The 27,994-nt window shown below is 40.6% G+C and overlaps 2 protein-coding genes across 2 annotated transcripts; both read right to left on the reverse strand.

Annotated features, from left to right (window-relative positions):
- Nucleotides 1–5,814: 5,814 nt before the first annotated feature.
- Nucleotides 5,815–15,178, reverse strand: LOC117476122 (thyrotropin-releasing hormone receptor). The gene is made up of 3 exons (XM_034122499.1): nt 15,005–15,178; nt 10,432–11,254; nt 5,815–6,340 (listed from the first exon to the last, which is right to left on the reverse strand). Exons 2-3 carry the CDS (start codon nt 11,206–11,208, stop codon nt 5,954–5,956), a joined length of 1,164 nt encoding a protein of 387 aa, XP_033978390.1. The 5' UTR covers nt 11,209–11,254; nt 15,005–15,178; the 3' UTR covers nt 5,815–5,953.
- Nucleotides 15,179–22,724: 7,546 nt separating this feature from the next.
- ocstamp (osteoclast stimulatory transmembrane protein) lies at nt 22,725–27,734 on the reverse strand. The gene is made up of 5 exons (XM_034122498.1): nt 27,673–27,734; nt 26,402–26,611; nt 25,170–25,529; nt 24,620–25,025; nt 22,725–23,166 (listed from the first exon to the last, which is right to left on the reverse strand). The coding sequence occupies exons 1-5, from the start codon at nt 27,708–27,710 to the stop codon at nt 22,822–22,824; spliced, it is 1,359 nt and encodes a 452-aa protein (XP_033978389.1). The 5' UTR covers nt 27,711–27,734; the 3' UTR covers nt 22,725–22,821.
- Between the last annotated feature and the right edge of the window lie 260 nt (nt 27,735–27,994).

Here is a 27,994-nt window from a genome sequence, read left to right on the forward strand (position 1 = left end):
TAAACATCTACATTCACTTTTAGAATACTTTAAAAGATCTCCTTTCTCGCTGCTCTGTTCTTTAAATGAAAAAAATGTATTCAGACACACAAGGATTTATGGACAGGAAATAATAACACGCAGCGCTTCCTGAAACATCTCCTCCACTCTGATTATTTGTGCAGATACTAAAAACAGACGGGAGCTCTTTGCAGGGGATAAATTATTCCTCCTCACTGAAGAGCAGCTCTTATTGTTCTCGAAAGGGCATTAAAATACATTATAACAGCCGTTAGTCGTTGTGTGATTTATTCATGCTCTTTCAAAATAGTCTCAAACACAGATATCTAAATGACCGCAGGCCATGTTTTTATTTGATTTCTTACTTTGGATCGGATTTAAATGTCTCCTTTGTGTTGTTTTAATGCAAAAATAAGTGGGGTGTTGTATGAGAGGAATAAAGAACCCTAATCATGCAGATAATAAAACACACTCATACTGTGTGTATAAGGGTATCAGTGCAAGCTTTGTGAACAACAACCATGAAGTGTTTATCAAGTATAACTCTGTGAAAGGGGAACATGTTCTTTTCTGCTGAAGACGGAATAAATCTGTCATTATAATCGGTCCAACAACACGGCAACCTGCCACTATCTGTTTAAAGTTGCTGCTTAAAGAACAAGTTGCTTCGCTACAGAAAGTGGCCGGTGCCAGATTGAAACACATATTTAGTGTCTGTCTGGACGTTTGAGTATAACAGTTCTGCTAAATTGAAGCTCCAAGCAGAGAAAAGTGTTTGCAAAGATGCCTTTCTTTCTGATGAGTCCTTAGAAGAGATATTGAATTTTGTAAGACTGTCATAGAAAACAGTAAAGAAGAAGTCCTAGTAAGCAAAGCGGTTCTTCTTTCTGACAACAAAACACCTCAAAGATAAGTACTACTGATCCATGCTGTCACTGAAAGGATCAAATACAACGGCTGCTGCTTCCCTGTGTTTATTTCCTGCAGACTTTCATCATAAAAACTCCTTATAAGGAAATTCAGCAGCATTATGTCCAGAGGGATTTCAATGTTTTATACAATACGTGACGGAGAACGTGGCTGCAGCATTACAAAGCACCGCAGCGCTGATTATTGGCATTAACCCACTCTGCAGGAAGACATTTAGCTCCTATACAACGCCTCACTCCTTCTTACTGACATATGTTATATTTTAATGTCACACTGAGATGTATGAAGCTTTTATAGTTTACAGCTGCATGGGCAAAAAGGTGTGACAATCAAACACGGTGAGGTACAGTATGCATTGGTTAATAAATGGAAATGTGTTATTCTCTACTCAGGGCTGCACTGCATGCAAACATGTGTTTGAGTTTATGTAAATCGACAGTTTCCCAAGAACATACTGGATGAATTCTGTCATGATGATTTATTTAAATTTGACACACAACACTCTCATGAATAATTGAATGTATCAATCACTAAAAAGCCTTTTTATTATGAAGAACTTATGGATTTCCACTCAAGTCTGAACATTTTCTAGAGGTGAAAAATGTATTTGTGTTACTTCGAAGTTTGTCCTTTACATTAGCAAACACTGTATATATAAAGGTGATCAGTATGTAGTGTCTCTACTTTAAAGAGTCCTCTCCTGATGATGTTCAGGTGTATATCAGTATGTAGTGTCTCTACTTTAAAGAGTCCTCTCCTGCTGATGTTCAGGTGTATATCAGTATGTAGTGTCTCTACTTTAAAGAGTCCTCTCCTGCTGATGTTCAGGTGTATATCAGTATGTAGTGTCTCTACTTTAAAGAGTCCTCTCCTGCTGATATTCAGGTGTATATCAGTATGTAGTGTCTCTACTTTAAAGAGTCCTCTCCTGCTGATGTTCAGGTGTATATCAGTATGTAGTGTCTCTACTTTAAAGAGTCCTCTCCTGCTGATATTCAAGTGTATATCAGTATGTAGTGTCTCTACTTTAAAGAGTCCTCTCCTGCTGATGTCCAGGTGTATATCAGTATGTAGTGTCTCTACTTTAAAGAGTCCTCTCCTGCTGATGTTCAGGTGTATATCAGTATGTAGTGTCTCTACTTTAAAGAGTCCTCTCCTGCTGATGTTCAGGTGTATATCAGTATGTAGTGTCTCTACTTTAAAGAGTCCTCTCCTGCTGATGTCCAGGTGTATATCAGTATGTAGTGTCTCTACTTTAAAGAGTCCTCTCCTGCTGATGTTCAGGTGTATATCAGTATGTAGTGTCTCTACTTTAAAGAGTCCTCTCCTGCTGATGTCCAGGTGTATATCAGTATGTAGTGTCTCTACTTTAAAGAGTCCTCTCCTGCTGATGTTCAGGTGTATATCAGTATGTGGTGTCTCTACTTTAAAGAGTCCTCTCCTGCTGATGTTCAGGTGTATATCAGTATGTAGTGTCTCTACTTTAAAGAGTCCTCTCCTGCTGATGTTCAGGTGTATATCAGTATGTAGTGTCTCTACTTTAAAGAGTCCTCTCCTGCTGATGTTCAGGTGTATATTAGTATGTGGTGTCTCTACTTTAAAGAGTCCTCTCCTGCTGATGTTCAGGTGTATATCAGTATGTAGTGTCTCTACTTTAAAGAGTCCTCTCCTGCTGATGTGCAGGTGTATATCAGTATATAGTGTCTCTACTTTAAAGAGTCCTCTCCTGCTGATGTTCAGGTGTATATCAGTATATAGTGTCTCTACTTTAAAGAGTCCTCTCCTGCTGATGTTCAGGTGTATATCAGTATGTAGTGTCTCTACTTTAAAGAGTCCTCTCCTGCTGATGTTCAGGTGTATATCAGTATGTAGTGTCTCTACTTTAAAGAGTCCTCTCCTGCTGATGTTCAGGTGTATATCAGTATGTAGTGTCTCTACTTTAAAGAGTCCTCTCCTGCTGATGTTCAGGTGTATATCAGTATGTAGTGTCTCTACTTTAAAGAGTCCTCTCCTGCTGATGTTCAGGTGTATATCAGTATGTAGTGTCTCTACTTTAAAGAGTCCTCTCCTGCTGATGTTCAGGTGTATATCAGTATGTAGTGTCTCTACTTTAAAGAGTCCTCTCCTGCTGATGTTCAGGTGTATATCAGTATGTAGTGTCTCTACTTTAAAGAGTCCTCTCCTGCTGATGTTCAGGTGTATATCAGTATGTAGTGTCTCTACTTTAAAGAGTCCTCTCCTGCTGATGTTCAGGTGTATATCAGTATGTAGTGTCTCTACTTTAAAGAGTCCTCTCCTGCTGATGTTCAGGTGTATATCAGTATGTAATGTCTCTACTTTAAAGAGTCCTCTCCTGTTCACCAAATCAGTGCCTCACACGGGGCAACAAAATCCATCAGATCCTGAGCAACACAAACGGCAAATGTGAAATAAAGTTAGCTAAATAATAATAATGAGTCATCTCAGATACACAGAAGTGACTGTCTTTATAACATGATAATGCATCAATAGCATCACATTATATCACAATAAATGCGTACAGACTCATTCCCATTCTTTTGACATGTGCACTAAAAGGGTGAATATTTCCAAACACATGGTGATGCACATTAAGTCCCATTAAGTCTAACGATACTGCAATTACAACACTGGGGCAAAAGTACCCCAACTATTACCCCAAAGATTCAGCTGCAGACAAGAATAATTATACGGTTTTAAGCCTCAATAAAAACGTTATCTACAGGTGGAAACAGCAGCATCTGAAACATTACAATAACCTTATGCTGTGTCTCAATTACTTACCGAGACACTTCTCTTGAATTTCAATTCCAATTTATTACAGGCTGCCTATTTAACCTTATTTCATTTTCATTTAATCGTTTATTTGACAGGGACATTGCACTTTAATGAACACTTAAAACAAAAAATGCGTCAAGTGTAAATATGCCGGATTTTAGCTTTGAGCTACTTTCCATCTGCAGTCCCTCACATAAAACATTTAAGAACATGACATTTACAAACATAGCAGATACAAATACATGATATGCAGAAAGAGCAAGAGCAGCATATAAGCATTTACCACATGGCAGCACAATGTAGCAGCTACGACATATAAAGTGCAAGAGAGGATACCCCTGTGTTAAAGTGCATCTAGTGGTGACCGCACGTCTGTTTGTTTCTCAACCATTCTCTGAGTTGACCTTTGAAACTATTGAGAGTGAAACAATCCCGTATCTCAGTTGGGAGGCTATTCCACAAAGAGCTGCCTTTAATGGAGAGGACATTTTGTCCAAAGGTGGTCCGTCTGCGGTGGACCTCACAGTCTCCTCTGGCTTCTGACCTAGTGCAGCGTCCAGTGTGTTTTCTGTGGATGAATTCCCCTAAGGGAGGGGGGGGGGCAGTCCATGTAAACATTTATAAATAAAACACATACTTTTAAAAGACTTAAAATGGTCAAAACTCAAGAAATGGTGTTTTTCTAGGATGGTGCAGTGGTGGTATGAATAAGGCTTTCTGTCAAACACCTTGATAGCTCTCTTGTACAGCTGTTCTATGGGTTTCAGGTTTGTGGCACAAGCAAACGACCAGTTTGTCAAACAGTATTCAATGTGGGATAGAATCATACAGAGGAGGTATGACTTTGCAGCATTGAGAGTTAAGAAAGGTCTCATTTGTTTAACATGTTGCAAGTTGAATTTAACAGTATTGGATACTTTCTTAATATGTTTCTTAAAAGTCAAGTTCGAGTCCAGTATGACTCCAAGATACTTGAAGTGGGGGACTAGTTCTAATTCTGCTCCGTTTAAAAACACGTTGGATCCTTCGATTTTGACTGCTCGTTTACTGAACATCATGCGTACTGTTTTTTTTACGTTTAACTGTAAGCAAAGTGTTGACAGTGGTTTCATTTTGACACCAGTTTAGTGACATATTCCCAAAAAAAGGAAAGCAACCCACATGTTTAACTGTTGTTTTGTAAGTGCTGTGTGTCGTGTCATATAGTCATTTAAATAATATACATAGATTATGTCTTATACTCTGATTGCCTTTTACTCTTTTAAATAGTATTTGTAGTCCTATATGTGTTTAACAGAGACATATGTTAAGGATTTACTTTTCAGGAAGTGTAAAAGGGGGATTTGCAAATGGTTAAGAACTGGGGGAGGTTATGGTTTAATGATGGGGATGTTTAGATAATGTCTAAAATAATTGATGGGTGGGACCAGTTGGCTATTTTCTCTCTACTATAGAGTGTGACTGTAAGCCATATTATCCTCTGAGGATGAAGTGGCTCTGTTCCTGCATTTGAGATTGTTTTCAATTGTATTTAGACTTTCTTTATTACTTTATTAAATATAGCAAAAGACAAACATTGTCCATGAATCATTTATCAGTTTCTCTTAAGGGAATTAGAATTTCCTCCACACTTTGTTCCCTTGAACAACTGCAATCACGACTGATCGGCTAACTCCCGCTACGTAGCCAAGATGGCAATCGTGTGAGAAATGTCCACCTAAATCGAATCAATGTTGCCATACTTTGTGTTGGGATGCAAGGCAAGTTTATTTATAGCACATTTCAACACAAGGCAATTCAAAGTGCTTTACAAAAATGAAAGACATCAAGAGCATTACGAAACATATTATGAAATGACATTTAAAAACACACACTGTAAAGTCACAGCAGTGTGAGATACACGCATCTGAAATGTTGAGCTCTGACTCTCAATCATTGCTCACTTTTTAGCAGAAATACTTTTCTTTGACCTCCCTTTCTTTCTACTTTCTTATTTAACTTGTCCTTTAGTTATTTCAAGTGTTTCACGCTAAACGAACCCCCCTTTGGAAAATTCTAATCTGACCCCATGGTATCTTTTAGTTTTCGCCGAAACTATTCCTCGTTTTTTTTAAATGCACATAGTTAAGTTTACCTTGTCTTTCTCTGACTTTTTGGGTATCCACCACGCACTCCAAAAAGCAAATGTAAGTACAGAAAATCGTGATTTGAGACACAGCTTCAGTTTTTATTTAGGATCACTGCTTTCGTCTTCCTGCTTGAGTTTCATTCTCGTCTGGATCACGTCCTCCTGTCCGTTGAGCGGCTCGCTGCTCTCATGCGACGAGTCCTTCATCACGCTGTAGTACATCGGCGCGTTGAACTCCACCGCCTTCTCCTGCCGCCTCCAGCTGCACTTGCAGAGCTTTTTAAACGCCATGCGAAACTTCTGCGACATGAGGTTGTAGATGATGGGGTTGATGGCGCTGTTGGTGTAGATGCACATGCGGCAGAAGAGCAGGAACCAGGTGTTGTGGTACGGCGGGTCGAGGAAGGAGTTCACCACCACCAGGGTCCGGTACGGCATCCAGAGCAGAGCGAAGAGGACCACCACCACCGCCAGCATCTTCGTGATCTGATGCAGAGGAAAGGTCGGGACGTGATTTTGAGGCAACAAGTATGTTAACTGTGTTTTCCATCATGCCATGGTGTTAGAAAAATGTCCAACAACAAGAGTCTAAAGATATGGGAATGGTTCTATGAGGCTGTATCTAGGGATGCATCTTATCTCGTCATATTTTGCTACTTATTTAAGGTTTTTTGCAATTTTGAATTGGTCACAGTTAGTTGACTTTTCATACTACTGGAAAGCAGTTTGCATCTAAGAAAACAGACAGAAATTCAGGCAGAGAAAAACAATTCCCTGGCAAATCCATCAGAAATGTCAAACCAAACTTTAAAGATTCAGATTCATTAAACCATTGGTTACAGAGCTTAACGCTTCAAGGTTTGGTATAACGTTCCGTCACAAGAACTTTGCATTCACATGGGACACAAACTCTTACAGGTATGCTATACACATTTCAAAACCTTGACTTGACTCCACTGAAATCTGGCATAAACGGTTCCTTAATGAGAAATGGCTCATATGAGTTTAACATTTTCTAATGAAGATGGATTATCCTCTAAACCAGTGGTTCTCAAACTTTTTTCAATAATGTACCACTTTGAAAAAAAATGTCAGCAAAGAACCCCCTGATCAGCGCAAAAACAAATTGGTAGGGAAAAAAGGCTTTCAAAATGACCCCCCTTGACGGTTCAACTTCTTACATGTTGAACACAAGTACCTGTACTTTCTACTTCTTACATGTTGAACACAAATACCTGTACTTTCTACTTCTTACATGTTGAACACAAATACCTGTACTTTCTACTTCTTACATGTTGAACACAAATACCTGTACTTTCTACTTCTTACATGTTGAACACAAATACCTGTACTTTCTACTTCTTACATGTTGAACACAAATACCTGTACTTTCTACTTCTTACATGTTGAACACAAATACCTGTACTTTCTACTTCTTACATGTTGAACACAAATACCTGTACTTTCTACTTCTTACATGTTGAACACAAATACCTGTACTTTCTACTTCTTACATGTTGAACACAAATACCTGTACTTTCTACTTCTTACATGTTGAACCCAAATACCTGTACTTTCTACTTCTTACATGTTGAACTCAAATACCTGTACTTTCTACTTCTTACATGTTGAACACAAATACCTGTACTTTCTACTTCTCACATTTTCCAAACAGGCTGGTTCCTTTAGTTTGAATGTGTGTTTGGTGGCGTGATCATTATTATTTAGAGTCATTGCGTGCCTATTGATTTGAACACGATCCGTGTATCCATCATTTCCTGGGGCCTCATTTATAACGCCTTGCGTAGGATTGACGTGAGAAGGTTGCTTACGTAGTACAAAGCAAAAAAATAGGTACAGAAATTTTCCGACATTTTCCGATTCACAAAACATTGCGTACCGGCGAGGGAAGTGCGTACGGCACTCCCTACGCCTGTTTCCCTTTATAAATCACAATCGACTCGAAATGCGGCGCAGCTTTTGCAGGCTTCACGTAACGTCCATATTTGCCTATACATAGTCAAAGAAACGCCCATTCATTCATTCATTTTGACTGACTGCATGAAGAAGATCGCAGGACATGAGGACAGAACAGCTAAAAAAGACATCTCACACCGTGTCAGATTTTGGTTATTTTGGGGAGGTGGAGATAAATCATATTGTTTGGTGGATGCAGTTTGAACCAGAGTAGCAGCATGGAGGTCGGATCGTCACCAAAATAAATAAATAAGTGGTCCGAAAAAAGTTAATGACAAAAAAAATACACATAACCTTCCTCAGGCAGTGTGTTTGTCCCGGGGACAGGAGACACCCCCCCTTGATGAGAAACTGTAAGAAATGATCGGGGAATCCCTCCGGAGTGTAGTCATGACGACTGGATCTGAATTATTTTGTTGTATTTGGTGGTTTGTGTTCCAGCTGTCGATCAGCAACTATATATCCATAATCCACCAGTTAAAGGAAATACAATGTGTTGTGTTATATTAGCTGTTTACCACATATGGTGTTCTTAGTTTCCATACCTCCTGTGTTTTACGAGCGACTTATCAAGTATTGGCAAACGGCATAAAACACGATTAAACGTGATAGTATATAAAACCATGCTCGTATCTACAACCTATAGAAATGCAAAACGGCGTCAGTTTAGACGTAATTCTGTCCTCCTGCTTACCGCATCATTTATGAGAAAACATTTCATAACATTAACACAACATATTCGAGGTGGTTTTAAATAGCATATCCGTATTTATTTATTTCTCCAAGTTATGTTTTTGTGTGCACTGAGGAGTCTCAAACAGGCGTTTGTTTAATCATTTAAAGATTGGCTTTAATCAATGTTTGAAAATGAATTCTTCATATTTGATAAATGAGAGGTAACATTTTATTTATGGTATTATTTCCACATATTTCTCTCCATTCTTCCTTCTGCCAACGGTGTCGCAGTTTCTCGTCTCTCCCGTTGTTGTGCTTAGTGCGTACGCATGGGTTAGAGTTTGCGTGGAGGACCGCACATTTTCCCGTCAAGTTAGTATTTTATAAATCGCAAACATTGCGTAGAAACTGGCGTACGCCATTTTTTGAGCGTATATCCCTTTATAAATGAGGCCCCTGGTCTTCTCTAAAGAAGAGGGACCAATGAAAACGTTGTCATGTTGCCGTTGTTCAGCATGGAAACATTCATTAGCTAACAATGACATTATTGTTCTATTCATATAAAGGGAGGTCAGGTACTCTTTAACCTGTTAAGCACCGAGCCTGTTTTTCATGTTTCAGGCTCGAAAATGACATTCCCAAAACAAATGACTACAACTTAACTTCTAAAAGGGTTATATGAATAATTTCTTTTATCAAAGCAAGGTCACATCTGTGAGTTGGATGTAGAAGTGTCAGAATAAATATAAATGTTTTTTATTTTAAAGAAAATTCAGATTTTACATAGTAAAAAACTGTAAATTATAGTGTCCGTCCAAAAATTCTTTTTTACTTATAGTGAAAACTACCCTTGGATGATGGGTTAGTAGACTAAAAGCTTTAGGAATCCAAAGTACAACATATAATAAGTACCCTGTATCAAGATTGATGCAAAACAAGTGAAATTTGACCTTTTTAGAGAGATTTAGCCAAAAACCCCCACTTCTGGGGTCATTTGGGTGGATTTGACCTATCTCTGGCCCCCCTTACTCGATTGGGATCGTTGACACACCTTTCTAACCGTTAGAGCCAATAGAATCGAAGGGGGAGGCCCACACACACACTCATTGTAAAGAGTAAAGGTGGGGGCTACGCGTCTAGAAATGAAACTATTTTTGCAGATTTTGTCCTTCTGGAGTTTGGAAATTAAAAAGCAGTTTTATTGCTTATGGATTATCAGAAATCATTTCAAAGAGTACACAGACACATTGGATGAACCTATGGATTAACTGCAGTATCGTTTTTTTATCGTTTGAATGCCATTGAAGACCAGTTTTGACCAAGGTAAGCCATGTTAGCGTTTCTAGCTACCTAGCTCCACATGTTATGATGTACGCTTTCGTTTATAGCGTCGCAAATGTTTATCACTGAGTGTTGAGGAGGGCACCACTAGATTCAGTGTCTCCAGGACACCAAAAACGAGTGGTTGGCTGTGCATCTAGGATAAGTAATAAGGGAGTTATGAGTGAGTTTAGGTGCCGTTTCAGGTTAATTTTTTTCGCTCGTGGCTAATTCAGAGGCTGAGTGCTAGCATTGTGGGGTTTTTTTGGAGAAAAAAAATTAAAAAGATCAGTTAGCTGAGTTTCTTCCCGTTACATGGATATAAAACATTCATAGTTTATTAAATATTAACATTCCTTAGATGTTGTTTCCTGCAAATAACGTGTTTTTCCGCCCGGTACCGGGCGGGCCGTGCGTAACAGGTTAAAACAGCTGCTAGTTATGGGTACTTTTTACTGAAGTACATTTCAAAGCCCATCTTTACTTCTACTTGAGTAAAGAAGTTTAGTCAGTACTTCTACTTTTACCAGAGTATTTTTAAACACGAGTATCTGTACTTCTAATTGATTAAAGGATGTACTTTTGCCCTCTCTGTGGTTCAGTACCTGTTTTCTCGCGGAGAAGGCGCCCTTGTTGGCCTTGTTGGTGCTGTTGTTGTGCCCCTGGTGCACCGACCCCCCCCCGTCCCGGTCCGTCAGATGCGATGGCAGCGGGCTCATGAACAGGATCCTGGCGATGAGTCCGTACAGAACCGTGGCAACGACCAGCGGGATCACGTAGAACAAGGTGAAGTCCAGGAAGTAGATGGGCATGTAGAAGCTGCGGGAGACGCGGTATCCACACGTCACCACGACTCCGTTGGCGTAGACGGTTTCCTCCGTGTCCACCAGGAAGAACCACATGATGCAGTAGAGCGAGGTGAAGATCCAGACCGCCGCGATGATCCTCTTGGCCCGGGACACGGTGCAGATGAACTGAGCCCTGATGGAGTGGCAGATGGCGATGTAGCGCTCGATGGTGAAGGCGGTGATGGAGCAGGACGACACGTTGATGCCCAGGTACTGAAGGTACGTTATGAACAAGCATCCGGTGTGTCCGTAAACCCAGAAGGCCACGACGTCGGAGATGTTGGGCAGGCCGGCAGCCAGCAGAACCATCAGGTCCGCCAACGCCAGGCTGACCAGGTAGCAGTTCGTCGGCGTCACCATGTGTTTGGTGCGCAGAACCACCAGCACCACCATGATGTTCCCCGCAATCCCCACCACGCAGATGAGCGAGGTCAGAACGATGGTGACGACTTGCTCTTCCAGAGGGTTCAGGGGGATTTCTGTCAGATTTACAGCCGGAGGGGCGTCCTGAAACACGGGGGTGTTGTTCTCCATCGTGTGGCAGATCAGTTTCTCTCCAGACGCACTAAACTGAAGAATCCTGAAGGACGAAACAGAGAAACATAAAGAGTGTGAGGAAAACACTTAAGGGGGAATCAATCAAGCTGGTGGTGGTTTTGATCATTTGGTTTTGTTTTGAAGGGATTAGGGATAGCAAATCAATATATAACAAACAGGACTTAGAAAAACATTCCCTCTCTGCAATCTATCTTTTCACTGAAGCAGCAAGTCGTTTTACAGCAATGACAAAGAGAAGGACTGCTTTGAAATTACAGAAGGCTTTATTGGTAAAAACAAATGTCTCTGTTTTTATATATTTTCCTAAAAACTTGTTTTTTGTGTGGACTCTCAAAAATCAATGAAACTAGTGCTGGGTTGTTTTGAGAAGATACTTATTTTCTTCATATAATGTTATTTTTTTAATCTGGACTAAAGGGAATACCAATCAAACTGGGGTTGGTTCATTTAGTTTGAGGCTTTTATCTGTTTTTTGTCTATTAACCCTTCCTAGATTTATGGGAAATGGGCCAAACTAAAACAAACAAATTACACATCTCATCAACATTTCCCAAAGATAGTTTCTTTCGGTTTAGAAAGTTGTTGTCACTCCTGCATACGCTTGGTTGTTTCAGTTACTTGATGCTTTACAAAGGGGGTAAGACATCAGAGGAGATATCACTTTAATCATCTTTAACCGTCACCAGTCTCTTTTAATTTATAGATATCATGGTCAGTTATTTTGTCTTTCAAGCCATACATCTACCACGGTGCTAACGTAGCAGCTAGGTGGCTAATGCTAACAAGTCATGCTCAGCTTGTGATTGGCTCGGTTGGAGGCATACAGGCGGGACCTCGATTACACAGCGATGCTCTGATTTGCTAAAAATCAACTCAGATGTGTCATATCAATGCTGTGTTCACATCTTGTTTCCACTGCCCCCAAGTGGTCAAAAACCGCTATTGCAGATATAACAGAAATGATCCATTTCTTATCTAATCTCAATCATAACAAAATATTGAACATTTAAAATAATAAGAGTAATAATTATTAATATTAAAAACGTAGTTATACTCAACATTATGTTAAGATTCACACTGTAAGAAATAATTTAATTACTAACAACCTGTTGAGCCCCGAGTCTGTTTTCCAGGTCTCAGGCTCGAAAATGACATTCCCAGAACAATTGACTATAACTTCACTTCTAAAAGGGGTAAATTAATAATCTGTTTTCTCAAAGCAATGATAAACCTGTGAGTTGGATGTAGAAAAGTCAGAATCAATATAGAATCTTTTTATTTTAAAGTAAATTCAGATTGAACCTAGTAAAATATTTTAAATTATAGTTTCCGTCAAAACAAAACACATTACTTATAGTGAAAACCACCCTTGAATGATGGGATAGTAGACTAAAAGCTTTAGGAATCCAAACTATAACATATAATAAGTACCCTGTATCAAGATTGATGCAAAACAAGTGACATTTGACCTCTTTAGAGAGGTTTAGAAAAAAAAAACACTTCTGGGGTCATTTGGGTGCATTTGCTCGATTTTGATGATTGACACCTCTTTTGAACCGTTAGAGCCAATAGAATCGAGGGGAAGTTCCTAAAATACATCTAAACATTACCCATTGGTGAATGCATGCCAGCACGCTCAAAACCGGAAGCTGGGTTGTAGCTCTCACAAGCATGCATATGAAATCTCTGCTTTTGAGGGGTTTTGACAAAAATGGAAGGATGGATTATCAGAAACCATTTTAAAGTGACACAGAGACATTGGATTAACCTCGAGCAGCGTCTTCATTCCCTTGAACACAACTTTTGATCACAAAACAGCAAAGGTAAGACGTAATTATTGTTATGGTTTTAAAAACGGACGTTGTTTTCTTGCTCTGTTCTGGCTGCTAGCTCAGTGAGTTCTGGCCGTGCAGTGATGAGACTTATACCAATGGAATCTGTGGAATCTCCGCTTTCAGATGATATGTCGTTTGTGCAGATAGTATGAAGTATAAAAGATCGTTTTTGCTAGTTATGACTGGAAGTAGCATTAGCCCGCTTTCGCTCAGGGCTAATTCAGACGCTTCTTGTGAGACTTGTGTTTTGTTTCGGTAAAAATGGTTTGTATCGTCAGTTAGCTGAGTTTCGTCTCGTTAAGTGGGTATGACACATTCATAGTTACTTAAATGTTAAGAAGCCCTGAGACACAGTTTCGTGAAAAAAAAGCCCGTAGCCCCTGCCGGCGGAGGCTATGGGGCTTAACCAATGTGTAGTCTTTAGATTAAATAAGAGCATACAACTGATAAGAGTCTGTACAGATATATTTTAAATCTTGTCCCTAGTTAGGCTTTAATATGTGCAGCGAAGGAACAATACACAGCTTTTTGCATCATGAAACCACAACATGCACTATAGATAAATGATAAAACATAATACACCTTGAAATGGGCAGTGAACGTGTTACAAATGGAAAGTCTGGTTTAACAAGCATTTCATATTTCCGGTAAAGGATAATAAATCTGGAATAAAGTGATTTTAGTTAGATTAATTATTAAGGAATTAAGGAAACGCAGAACAGAAGCCATGACGGTTCACAATGGATCAGAACCTGGGCGACTGCTTAGGGTTTCAAATCTGTAAAGATTTCTCTTTCGACTCCACTTTGAGCAATACAAGGAAAAAAAGAAAAAAAAGCACTTACATACTAACTAAGGACTTATATACTAACTAAGCACTTACATACTAACAAAGCACTTACATACTAACTAAGCACTTACATACTAACTAAGGACTTATATACTAACTAAGCACTTACATACTAACTAAGCACTTACATACTAACTAAGGACTTATATACTAACTAAGCACTTACATACTAACTAAGCACTTACATACTAACTAAGGACTTATATACTAACTAAGCACTTACATACTAACTAAGCACTTACATACTAACTAAGCACTTACATACTAACTAAGCACTTACATACTAACTAAGCACTTACATACTAACTAAGCACTTACATACTAACTAAGCACTTACATACTAACTAAGCACTTACATACTAACTAAGGACTTATATACTAACTAAGCACTTACATACTAACTAAGGACTTATATACTAACTAAGGACAGGCTTATCTAAAGCTAGTTGAGTAGCACTTAAAATGGATTGGCTCAATGAAACCTGATGTACTTAAATGATTCTGTTTTCTTCAAGTTTGTATCTTATTGGTCGAATGCACTGATTGTAAGTCGCTTTGGATAAAAGCGTCAGCTAAATGCAATGTAATGAAATGAAATGAAATGTATTAATATCTAATTGACTGTGAAATGGAAAAAGTGAAGCCCTGTTTGTCCTCTGAGACGAATAAGGTGAACTTTATGACATCATCTCATGCTTTTATAAAAAAAAGATTGTTGATTTGCAGAAAAAAGTCAGACTAACCGTCCCTTTTTTTAACATCAATAAATACATACTGCTCTAAAACCAACATTACCAATTTTACATTTATATATTCACTTTAATATTTAATATTCCACCCCTCACATACTTATGTATATATAATAACTTTTCAACATGTATATTTTCTACTTTCTTGTTTATGTCTAGTCTTTTTAATTTGTATTGTACAATGCCTTGTCTTTTCATGCTGCTGCAACACAAACAAATCACAAATTAGGATCAATAAAGTACTTCTTATCTTATCTTATCTTATCTTATCTTATCTTATCTTATCTTATTACAGTCAGGTAAAGAAGATAGAAGTGTAAAATAAACATGCAGCTCACCATGGTTTGTAGGAGGCAGCTCTCAGGTGAAATCAGCCGCTGAACGCTTTCTATCCTCCTCATCTCTCCCTCTCTCCTCACACACACTATCACATCCTCCCTGCAACACACCGCCTCACACACACTATCACATCCTCCCTGCAGCACACCGCCTCACACACACTATCACATCCTCCCTGCAGCACACCGCCTCACACACACTATCACATCCTCCCTGCAACACACCGCCTCACACACACTATCACATCCTCCCTGCAGCACACCGCCTCACACACACTATCACATCCTCCCTGCAGCACACCGCCTCACACACACTATCACATCCTCCCTGCAACACACCGCCTCACACACACTATCACATCCTCCCTGCAGCACACCGCCTCACACCACACTATCACATCCTCCCTGCAGCACACCGCCTCACACACACTATCACATCCTCCCTGCAACACACCGCCTCACACACACTATCACATCCTCCCTGCAACACACCGCCTCACACACACTATCACATCCTCCCTGCAACACACCGCCTCACACACACTATCACATCCTCCCTGCAGCACACCGCCTCAACACACACTATCACATCCTCCCTGCAACACACCGCCTCACACACACTATCACATCCTCCCTGCAGCACACCGCCTCACACACACTATCACATCCTCCCTGCAGCACACCGCCTCACACACACTATCACATCCCTCCCTGCAACACACCGCCTCACACACACTATCACATCCTCCCTGCAACACACCGCCTCACACACACTATCACATCCTCCCTGCAACACACCGCCTCACACACACTATCACATCCTCCCTGCAACACACCGCCTCACACACACTATCACATCCTCCCTGCAACACACCGCCTCACACACACTATCACATCCTCCCTGCAGCACACCGCCTCACACACACTATCACATCCTCCCTGCAACACACCGCCTCACACACACTATCACATCCTCCCTGCAGCACACCGCCTCACACACACTATCACATCCTCCCTGCAACACACCGCCTCACACACACTATCACATCCTCCCTGCAACACACCGCCTCACAGACACTATCACATCCTCCCTGCAACACACCGCCTCACAGACACTATCACATCCTCCCTGCAGCACACCGCCTCACACACACTATCACATCCTCCCTGCAACACACCGCCTCACAGACACTATCACATCCTCCCTGCAACACACCGCCTCACACACACTATCACATCCTCCCTGCAACACACCGCCTCACACACACTATCACATCCTCCCTGCAGCACACCGCCTCACACACACTATCACATCGTCCCTGCAACACACCGCCTCACACACACTATCACATCCTCCCTGCAGCACACCGCCTCACACACACTATCACATCCTCCCTGCAACACACCGCCTCACACACACTATCACATCCTCCCTGCAACACACCGCCTCACACACACTATCACATCCTCCCTGCAACACACCGCCTCACACACACCATCACATCGTCCCTGCAGCACACCGCCTCACACACACCAACTTAAAAAGCAATCCCCCCTCCTCTTCATCACCGAGGCCGGGCTGTAAACCCTGTAATTACTGCGAGGACAGAGCGGAGAACCGGCAATTCAACACATCAGCCTCGGCACAGATAGCCGCTGGATTGAAATAGCAATAAATACAAAGTGGAGCCTTTTTGTGCAACTGAAGCAAACATCATTTAGTTAGCTCAACATGCTGAGCTCCAGATGCTCTGAGAGTAGACTTTCAGCTTCTTAAAAGTGCATATTAAAGTTTGACAAACATCTCTGAGATTTGGATTCTGGGGAGGACTAAATAAGGACATGTTAGTGCAACGTATGGCTTACCAACCTTAATGTTAACACAGAGAGAGATACATAAAACACAAACACAGACATTGGTTGAGATTCATTATTATTCAGTTGCACAACAACAATAATAATCTGGAGTACAGCATCACCTGCCAATCGCGGAAATGCCCCCCGACAGTAGCAACAATCATACAGCATATATCCACTGCAATGAACACACACACATTTTCCCTAACCATGTTTAACGCACACACATTTGATCATGCAGCCTACTACACACATGTAACATGTTTTTCTCTCTGAAAGCTATACTTGTATTTCAACAAAGGTGAACTGTTTTTATAACCTGAGGCCTTCTCTGAACTTCCTCTAACCTCGGTGTCAGCTCACTTAAAATGAATATATCTATTGATAATTCAGAACGACCATTGTCTCTCTAAGTCTGTGTGACCCAACTCAGTAACACACATCATATAGCTTAGCATGTGACCTTAATGAATATGCCAGAAATACGCTGTAATAAGGATTGCCATAACAGACATTTAAAGACGTCAACATTCACAATTCTTCTACTTTTTCTGACCTTTTATCGAACACACATGTCCTGAATGTCCCAGTTTATCAAACGGACACAATCTCAGAGCTTTTGTTTAAAAAAACATTGAATGCAGAAAACACATTTTTCTGATGTATGGAGCAATACAAAGATATATATATACCTTTGACTAATATCTGAACAACATGAAACAAGACCTGCGTTATCAAATGATCACTTTTCTGTGACGGAAATGCATGCAAATGAGCTCATATTTAGTAACAGAATGCCTCATTAGCATATTTAAACATAACCTGTCAGAAAACTTGTAATACAAAAAATGGTTGTGTTAATGTCAGTAATGACGTGGGAAAGTTTCATAGTGATATCTGTTAGTTTTACTTTTTACCCTATTCACGTTCAGAGTCTAATGCACAGAACAGCTTTCACCTTTCACGCTGCAGATGCTGTAAAACATGAAGCAACCATCCACTGAATCTTATTTAAACAAGGAGGAGTCCAGTCTATACTGTGGAGCATTATAAGATAAGATAAGTTAAGATAGGAGGTACTTTATTGATCCCAAATTGGGAAAAGTTTGCGTTGCAAGGCATTGCACTTAAGTAGAAATGAAAGAGTAGAAATAAACAAGACCAGAAACAACAGCATTAAAAAGTAGAAAATATATTGTGAAGATAAAAAAGAAATGACGCATCAATGTTCTCTCTACTTGCATTTAAAGCCTCTTTGAGCACCAGGAAAATATGAAATGTATTCTACTGTTACTTTGAGATCAGATGGTAAAGGTGGCTCAATATGAGGGTCCTATGGTATCTAGATTATTATTATTTATTTGACATAATTTGGCATAAAACACAATTCCATAAAATGTATATTGTTATTGATCTTTGCTTTAATTTCTTCATTGAGTTAAATGTGTTCACTCTTTGTAAACATTAAGCTCAGATTGTTTCAAAGCTTCTTATATGGCGACTGTTAGAGGCTACACGTTATTCATTTGCATTTGAACTCTAATGAATGATTCAGATCGCTGCGTTTTGAACAACACGCCGAGCCGCGCACGCATTAGTGAGCTGAGCATTTAAACAGAAACACATGCATAATGTATACCTCCTGTCTCCTCTTCAGCTGCGCTGCGAGGCGGAGAGGCAGTGGACACAAAGTCAGAATTAAAAATAGAAGATAAAGAGGGTTTCTATTATTATTCAGAGACGTGTCTAAAGATAATCTCCCGGAGGCTCATGGGAGTTTCAAGCACTGATCAAAAAGGACTTGTGCAGACTTTTTTAAGAAAGAGTGCAATGATTAAAACAGACTTGTGAATTATTGGATTTGATTTATTTCATTAAAGACTTCATGTCCTTTCTGTGCAAAGCTCCAGAGCGCCCTCTAGTGGGCCGGACGTATCAGAACAGAGACAACAGGGTTTTATTAAATGAGGAAAAACAGCTTCTTGTTCTCAATTATTTTGTTATTAAGATCATATTTGTGTACTTATACACTTGAACATATGGTGCTTATGTATATTTTGTGTATGTGTCAACATATGAATGTAAAAAAAGTCACTTTTCTATAAACAATGTTTACATGCTTATATTATTATAGTTCTCGTGAACTGGATTTTATGTTCCTGACGGAGACCTGGGTCCACGCTGGCGAGTATACACCGTTCTCTGAACTTCTTCCTCCTGACTGTACATTCTTCAGCTCCCCCCGTGCCACTGGCCATGGTGGGGGCATAGCATCAGTGTTTATAGCTAGCCTCCAATGCCGATTGCTTCACCCTGTATCTAGCTATGCTAGCTTTGAGTTGCAGCTTTTTGAACTGAACCCGGCCTCGCCTATACTCTGCGCAGTCGTGTATCGTCCGCCAAAGTGCAATAAGGATTTCATAAATGACTTTTCTCACTTTGCTGTTGTAATTTATTGTCTTCTGTTTAGTAATGTGTTTTTTATTTGAATGTACACTTTGGCTCGACCAAAAATCGTTTTAAAAATGTGCTATATAAATAAAACCTGATTTGATTTGAATTGATATGCATATATTATTATCATTCATTTGCCAAGTACATGTGTACATATGTATATATGTATATAGTATTTTCCTTTTCAAAAAAGATAGTTGAAACTGCTTCTGAGATGTGCAGAAAATGACCCTATGTCTAGTTTTCTTATAGGCTCTGTATTTATCTGAGAGCTGTGATATATTGATGAGAAACAGTTTAAGTGTGTTCTCCATGGTGTTAGGAGATGTCCAACAACAAGAGCCTAAAGATATGGGAATGCTTCTATGAGGCTGTATCTGGGGATGCATCTCATCATATTTGATCTACTTATGTTTCTTATATATATGCATTTATTTTTTCTTGCACTAACTTTTATTTATTTTCTCTCCCGTTTCCTTTATTTCTTTGTACTCCTTTATTTCTCATTTCTATACGTTTTAGATGCAATAATGCTGATGTTGTGTTAGGATGATTCACGGGAGGGCCTCTTCCCATGAGCTTCAGCTTCTACTCATTGTGTTCATCGCCGTGTGAATTATACTGTTTCAGTTTTTTGGATGAATTAGTAGAATAAAAAAATAAAGAATAGTTTGTTGGTTTAGTTATCAGGACCATGTTCAAAAAGAAACATACATCTCAAAGATATAAGATGCTTCGTGCCAGATTATAGACGTTTACTAAGTTCCTGCAGGTCAACACAGAATACAACACATACAGTTCAACAACAACATCAACACGTATGATATCACAACATATTTCATACACGCGCTAAAACTAATACACTTCTTTATAATGGTTTCAATCAATCAATAATCAATCAATCAATCAATCAATGTTTATTTATATAGCCCAATATCACAAATGTTACATTTGTCTCAGTGGACTTCACGACCCCCTCTGCCCTTAGACCCTCTGTCCTTAGACCCTCTGTCCTTAGACCCTCTGTCCTTAGACCCAGGACTCAGATCAGGACTCAGGACTCAGGATCCAGGACTCAGATCAGGACTCAGGACTCAGGATCCAGGACTCAGATCAGGACTCAGGACTCAGGATCCAGGACTCAGGATCCAGGACTCAGGATCCAGGACTCAGGATGCAGGATCCAGGACTCAGGATCCAGGACTCAGATCTAGGACTCAGGACTCAGGATCCAGGACTCAGATCTAGGACTCAGGACTCAGGATCCAGGACTCAGGATCCAGGACTCAGGATCCAGGACTCAGGATCCAGGACTCAGGATCCAGGACTCAGATCCAGGACTCAGGATCCAGGACTCAGGATCCAGGACTCAGGATCCAGGACTCAGGATCCAGGACTCAGGATCCAGGACACAGGATCAGCCATGACTCAGGATCCCGGCGTAGATAGACACCAAAAATAAATGTGGGGAAGCTGTGTTATTGTGAACATGAGAGTACACAGGTACAGACGGAGAGAAGAAGTAAGGTGTCCCCCGACAGTCTAAGCCTATAGCAGCTAAACTAGGGACTGAATCTAATCAGCCCTAACTATAAGCTTTATCAAAAAGGAAGGTCTTAAGCGCACTCTTAAAAGTGGATAGCGTGTCTGCCGCCCGAACACAAACTGGAAGCTGGTTCCACAAAAGTGGAGCTTGATAAGAAAAGGCTCTGGCTCCCATTGTACCTTTTAGAGACTCTAGGAACAACCAACAACCGTGGTTGGTTTGTTTTTAAATTAGGAGGCTTTACCCCTTTGCATTATAGAATAGAATATAATCATTTAAAGTCATTATACATGTACAATGAAAGAAAGACAAGCTTCTCCCTTTTAAAAGGTGCCATCAAAACAAAAACATCACAACATAAGACAACAAATACACGCAGCATACACACTTAGGAATAAAGAATAAAGTGCAATTCATAATGATCTGGATTCCATGCAGCTTTGTGTGTTTAATATATATATATTTATATACAGTTAAACACGAGCAGGTGTGTTTCTGTCGAGGCATATTGAGCCGCTGTCACATCGATAAAAGCCCATCAGGTTTCAGAGCGAGGCTCACCTTCAGAGAGGTGTCGATACACAGGATGTTTCATCTGTCAATCTATAGCTTCTACACACTTATTATAAAGATAACACGTGTGATGCACAACCTGAAAGAATCAATCCTGCACAGCCTGGATGTGTGAAGGTCTGCAGCCTCATTCTGCATCCTGGAACCACAGCGTCACGGTATCACACAAAGACTGAGAGTCAGAACAGAAGGATATAAAACCTAAAACCATACACATAGCGCACGATGTAAATAATGTATAACTATCCTGCTTCATATCGTGTCCAAAGCCTTCAACAGTGTTTTATTGTCAGAGTGTATAGATGTTGTATCTTCACGGTCTGCTCTCTATTTTGAGATGTTTCATTTCTAGTATTGTTTATTTCTACTCCTTAATTTCTACTTGTGTACAAACTCCTGGTCCTCACTTACAAAGCCCTCCACCATCTGGCCCCGCATGCTACGTCATCGAGTGCTGCCGAAGGACTGTTCCAATCTCCAGCATACTTGGAAATCTAGCGAGCCCGGCGTACTCCGTTTGGAGAAATATCGAGGCTGCACATGAGTAGACTCTGCGGTCTTAAAATCCCCACAATGCTTTGCGCACGGACCAATTTCCCCAAATCTGTGGCGGAAGATGTAAGAGGCGGGGCCTCTCATATGACGCACACCTGCACACTTGCTAGCGTGTTCCACTCTTTGTTTTCCGAATGCCAGGAAGTATTCTTGACTCGCTTCTGAAGCAAGATGCTCGGCAGACATGTGCTACCAAGCAAGCGTACTCGCGATTGAGAAACACCCTTAGTCCCTCACCCTGATCCAGTCCCGCCTCAAAACCCACCTCTTCAACTCTGAGGGTGTTTCTCAATCTCGAGAACGCTTGTTTTTGTTGTTGTCCTTGTTTGTCTACCCTCCCTCATAATGTAAAGCGTCTTTGGGTTCAAGGAAAGCGCTATAGAAATATCATTTATTATTATTATGTCCAATGCCTTGTATTGTTTTGTTGTCTTTCATGCAGCTGCAAACCTCTTATGTTTTCTGATCTGTCGTCACAATAGAGACAGAAAAGAAACTAGAGAACGTTGAAGGAGAATAAACTGAATGTCTGATATCAAAGAGGAATTTACAGGGAAACAAAAGCGTGAATGTGTCACTCTTTCCCCGAAGAACAGACGTGACTTACGCCTTGGTTTGTTTAGTTGTTTTTGATGCTGCTGCAACACACACATTTCCCAATTTGGGATCAATAAAGTACCTCTGATCTTAAAAGAGACAGAAAACAAAGTGCAAGATAACGTTGTAAGTGTCAAAAGTCAACTTTATTGTCAATCTTTCAGTTTGTGTGTACAGACCATATAAAGGTACAGACAGAGAGATGTCTGATATCAAAGCATGGATGTGTGACTCTTCACCGAACCAGAACAGTCGTGACGTGTTTCTGTTTCCTCTGCTCCTCTTGGACTTCCTTCTCCCTCCGGTATTCCCTCCTCCTCTCCTCCTGCTCTCTGAAGAAGGACGCTGAGATTTTCCTTCTCAGCCGGCGGGCGTAGACCTCGATGAAGACGAGGAGGTAGCTGAGGATCCAGAGGAAGCCGAGCAGCAGGGAGACGCCCGGGCTGGGGGGGGCGACGGACGCCTCGCACAGGGAGGGCTCGGGGTCAAAGGTCCAGCTGTAGTCTCTGTGGAAGTGCGTGAGCTCCCGACTGAAGCACAACTCTGGGATCAGGCAGAGGGCCGGAGGGAACCATTTCACCTGCCAGGAGGTTAGAGACAAGAGAGGGTTAGAGAAATGAGGAAGAACATACTGTAAGCGTGGATGGATTCAGAACAGGCAAAGACACAAACAACAACAACACAACCACTAAGAAACCTACATAAACAACATTAAAGAGACTCAACTCGACCACAACAAAGTCACAAAACGTCTTGAAGAGATGAAAAATGACTGCTAAGATGTAGAGAATATGAATAACTACGGACAGTAAAAGAATACAGACAAGATGCAAAAACACATAATGACTACAACGAGATGCTAAACAAGTAACTAAAAGTAACCTCAAGAAGACACTAAGGCTACAAAGTGACCCAAAAGGACTTCAAAAAGACACAGAGAAACATCAGGAGTTCAGAAAGTCCCAAACTGACTTCAACGAGATGAACAATCACAGAAAATGAATTTAAATACAAAACGATCACAAGAACCCTAACTACAGAGAGACTGAACATATCTATAAGAAGAAACAAAGAAACTTAAACACTACAATGATACATTTAAGGACTACAGACATACAGAGAACCACTACAATTAGATGCAAAAATACATAAACAACTTCAAAAAGACACAAAATGACGACCAAAAAAACCGTTAAACATTACATTTCATCTAGCTGATGCTTTTATACAGGGACACAAAGACAACAAAGAGACACATAATGACTACAAAGAGATGCTAAACAACTACAAAAAAAATCAAAATAACCTCAAAAGGACAAAAAATAACAACAAGAGACAGAAAATGACCAGAAAAATAAACTGAAAGACTGCAAGACATGGAAAACAACTTCAACAAGACACGAAATGACCTCAAAAAGACATAAACATTACACTTAAAGGGGACCTATCATGCAAAATGCACTTGTGTACGTCTTTTCTACATGAATATGTGTCCCCGGTGTTCCAGGGAACTCACCAAGTGTCAGAAAACACAACCCTCTCTATTTTCCTCCATACCCAAATCTCTAAAAAAGGGGCTGCAACGGATCTGATAAAAACTGATCCAGATTTGAACACTGTCCTGACGTCAGGACGGTGGCGCTACGGCTATTGGGCCAACTCCACCAATCAGGAGGAGACAGCCACGGCCATTGCCGTTTGAAAGCGCTGGAGACGCTGTAGTACATATGCCAGGCCTGTAGGTGGTGCTGTTCTCACTGAATCAGCCCTTGCAGAGCAGAGCTAAAAAATGTCAAATTGAGCAAAATGAGGCATGGCTAAAATGCATGATCTGTTTGGTATTTTGAAAAGAAAAAAGTATAAATATGCCTTATATAGGTATGGTCCTACCCTATATTATTCAAATATAGCATGATAGGTCCACTTTAAATCAGCTGCTTTTATACAGGGACACAAAGCGACAACAAAGACACACAAAATGACATTCAGAGTTCCAAAATGACTCTAAAACGATGTTAATAACCACGTGTTACCTTATAATCGACACTGATGCTGGCCGTCGTCGGGGGGAACTCCAGGATCCACGGCAGGGCGGCCTGAACGATCAGAAACACAACGTGATCCAGAGCCACCACCAACGTTATCGCCATGAAATACAACGTGACCACGAGCAGAGACAGGAAGCAGGAAGTGAACTCCTGACCGCTCATCCTGCAGCTCGCGGGACAACCTTTACTTTCGGCCTCGTCCTTCTTAGAGACGTGTTCATTATCGAACTGAACGGATCCCAGGTAACACTTCAGGTAACGAGCAGATTCAAATATCAGCGCCGCGACAAACATGGCGGCGAGAACGCGGTTCGACAGCAGCTTGTAGCGTTTCAGAGTGTTTCTGGCGTGGGAGAAGTCGCCCTCTATCTGCGCGATAATCTGCCCGAACCTGCAAAGAGACACATGATGACTACAGAGAGACACATGATGACTACAAAGAGACACAACATGGCAACAAAAATAACGTAAAGACTACAAAGACATGGACAACAACATGACAAAAAGACAAAAAATGCCGATAATTTTCCCGAACCTGCTTTTAACTGCCGACAAATCAACGTGAGTGAAGTGATCCAACTTTCTCAGGTTGGTCACGAGGCTCAGATCCTCCCTCCGGACTTTAATGGTCTCCAGAACCAGGTCTTTCTTGGCTGCATTCAGAGGTTCTGAGGAGTTTAGAAGAGTCCTGGTGAAACCCTCGGCCGTGCACTTTAGGATTCGAGCGACGGAGCCTACGTTGGAGGAGATGTTTGGGATCACGTTGAGGACCAGGATCATGACGGAGGCCGTGAGGAGGAGCTTTCGACCCTGCCGGGTGCAGACGGTGGGGAGGGAGAGGGTGAGGACGCACCGCAGGGGGGGGATCAGGGAGGACAGCAGGAAGATGGACACGCTGTGAGGAGAGGAGAGGAGAGGAGAGGAGAGGAGAGGAGAGGAGAGGAGAGGAGAGGAGAGGAGAGGAGAAAGAGCAGATTTCAACTCTAGGAAAGAAAGAAAGTCAGAATTCAGAACCCAACATTCTTTTTTAACTTTTAACTTTTTTACTTCTGAGAAAAAAGTTTTCACAGATTTCTGACTGTTCTCAATGTTTAGATTTTTTCTCAGTTTTGACTTTTTTCAGAATTATCACTTTTCATCAGATTTTTGACTTTTTCTCAGAATTTTGCATTTTTCCAAATTTTCTCAGAATTTTTTTCTTAGAATTTTTACTCTTTTCTCTGAATTTTGACTTTTCTAAGAATTTTTTTCTTTTTCTCTGAAATGTGTTTGTTTTCTCTGAATTTTTACTCTTTTCTTAGAATGTTTAGAGACGTGTAAATATTACTTTTCTTATATTTTTTTATATTTTTTCTCAGAATTCAGACCTGTAGATGCTGGAGGTCAGCAGGCAGGTTTCTGAGGCATTAATTCAGACCTGTAGATGCTGGAGGTCAGCAGGAAGGTTTCTGATAGATTAATTCAGACCTGTAGATGCTGGAGGTCAGCAGGCAGGTTTCTGATAGATTAATTCAGACCTGTAGATGCTGGAGGTCAGCAGGCAGGTTTCTGATAGATTAATTCAGACCTGTAGATGCTGGAGGTCAGCAGGCAGGTTTCTGATAGATTAATTCAGACCTGTAGATGCTGGAGGTCAGCAGGCAGGTTTCTGATAGATTAATTCAGACCTGTAGATGCTGGAGGTCAGCAGGCAGGTTTCTGAGGCATTAATTCAGACCTGTAGATGCTGGAGGTCAGCAGGCAGGTTTCTAAGGCATTAATTCAGACCTGTAGATGCTGGAGATCAGCAGGCAGGTTTCTGAGGAGTATCTGAGGGAGTCTGAGAGCCAGAGGAGCATCAGGAGGCCGGTCAGCAGGGCGAGGCTGAAGCAGAGAACCAGCAGCGTGAGAAGGTTTCTGCCCTGAGGAGCAGGAGCTGAGAACACATCCCACAGGTGGAGGAGGGCGGAGCTTAACACCTGTCTGCAGGAGGAGGATCTGAGGAAACAGGAGAGAGAGAGGCTGAATCTCGCAAACTCCATTTAGACAAACTAAATGGGTTTTCGAGAATTTTGACTTTTCTCAGAATTTTTGTATTTTCTAACATTTTGACTTTTTCTCAGAATTTGAATTTCTCAGAGTTTTGACTTTTTTTCTAAGAATTGTTTCTGGGATTATGGCCACAAAAGACATTCAACTTGGTGGTATACTAACCACCAAGTTGAATGTCTATTTTTGCCATTTCCTGGCTGCTTCCAGGAGATTTTAGTTTGAGAGATTCTCCTCACAATGTCCAGGCAACTAAATAATAAAGCTCAATATCCCAAATTACAAACTTGCATCAAAGGGTTTTACAATCTGTCTTAAATTAAGCTCCAATTCAGAAGAAAAGTATTACACTACAACGATACACTTAAAGACTGCACATATACAGAAAACCTATGAACCAAATGAACATAGATAAACATCGAACTACTAAAAAGACAGAAAACAACTATAATAAATAAATAACTTAAAAAAGACACATTTTGACTACAAAGAGAAGCTAAACAACTAAAAAAAACTCTAAATAACCTAAAAAAAGACGCAAAATAACAAGGGATGGAAAATGACTACAAAAAGACACAACAAGGAAACTAAAATAAACTTAAAGACTACAAAGACATGGAAAACAACTAAAACAACACATAAATATATATTTATATATATATAAATAAATGAAAAAACAAGGCAACTATATTTGTAAAGCTCAATATCCCAAATTACAAGCGTGAGTCAAAAGGTGTTACAGTTTGTCTTAAGAACCAGTTAACCCCGAATTCAGAAGAAAAGTATTACATTTGAAATCAGTCAAAATGTTTGACTTTAACCCAGAACGATAGTGAGAAATGATTTGTCCTTTATAGGAGAAATGCTGCCTCACGTATTTCCTATAACAGGTCATTTTGAAAGTAACTAAACTTTACAGACAACATAATCAACCCTGGAGAGACGGATCAATCATTTCAATTAGTTCCATCTCAATTAGAGATTAATTACAAAAGATAATCAGCTTTTACCTGACGGCCGTGATGATATCCTCTGTGATGAGCTTCATTCTCTCTGAACACTGGATGCTGGAGTGTGTGTGTGTGTGTGTGTGTGTGTGTGTGTGTGTGTGTGTGTGTGTGTGTGTGTGTGTGTGTGTGTGTGTGTGTGTGTGTGTGTGTGTGTGTGTGTGTGTGTGTGTGTGAGAGGAGAAAAGAGGAAGTGAACACTCACCGTCATGTAAACCATCCGTGACTCTAAATCATATGGAGAGCGGCCTGATGCAACCACACAAACACACACACACACACACACACACACACACACACACACACACACACACACACACACACA

Source organism: Trematomus bernacchii, unplaced genomic scaffold, assembly GCF_902827165.1.
Source record: "Trematomus bernacchii unplaced genomic scaffold, fTreBer1.1, whole genome shotgun sequence".
Classification (NCBI taxonomy): Eukaryota; Metazoa; Chordata; class Actinopteri; order Perciformes; family Nototheniidae; genus Trematomus; species Trematomus bernacchii.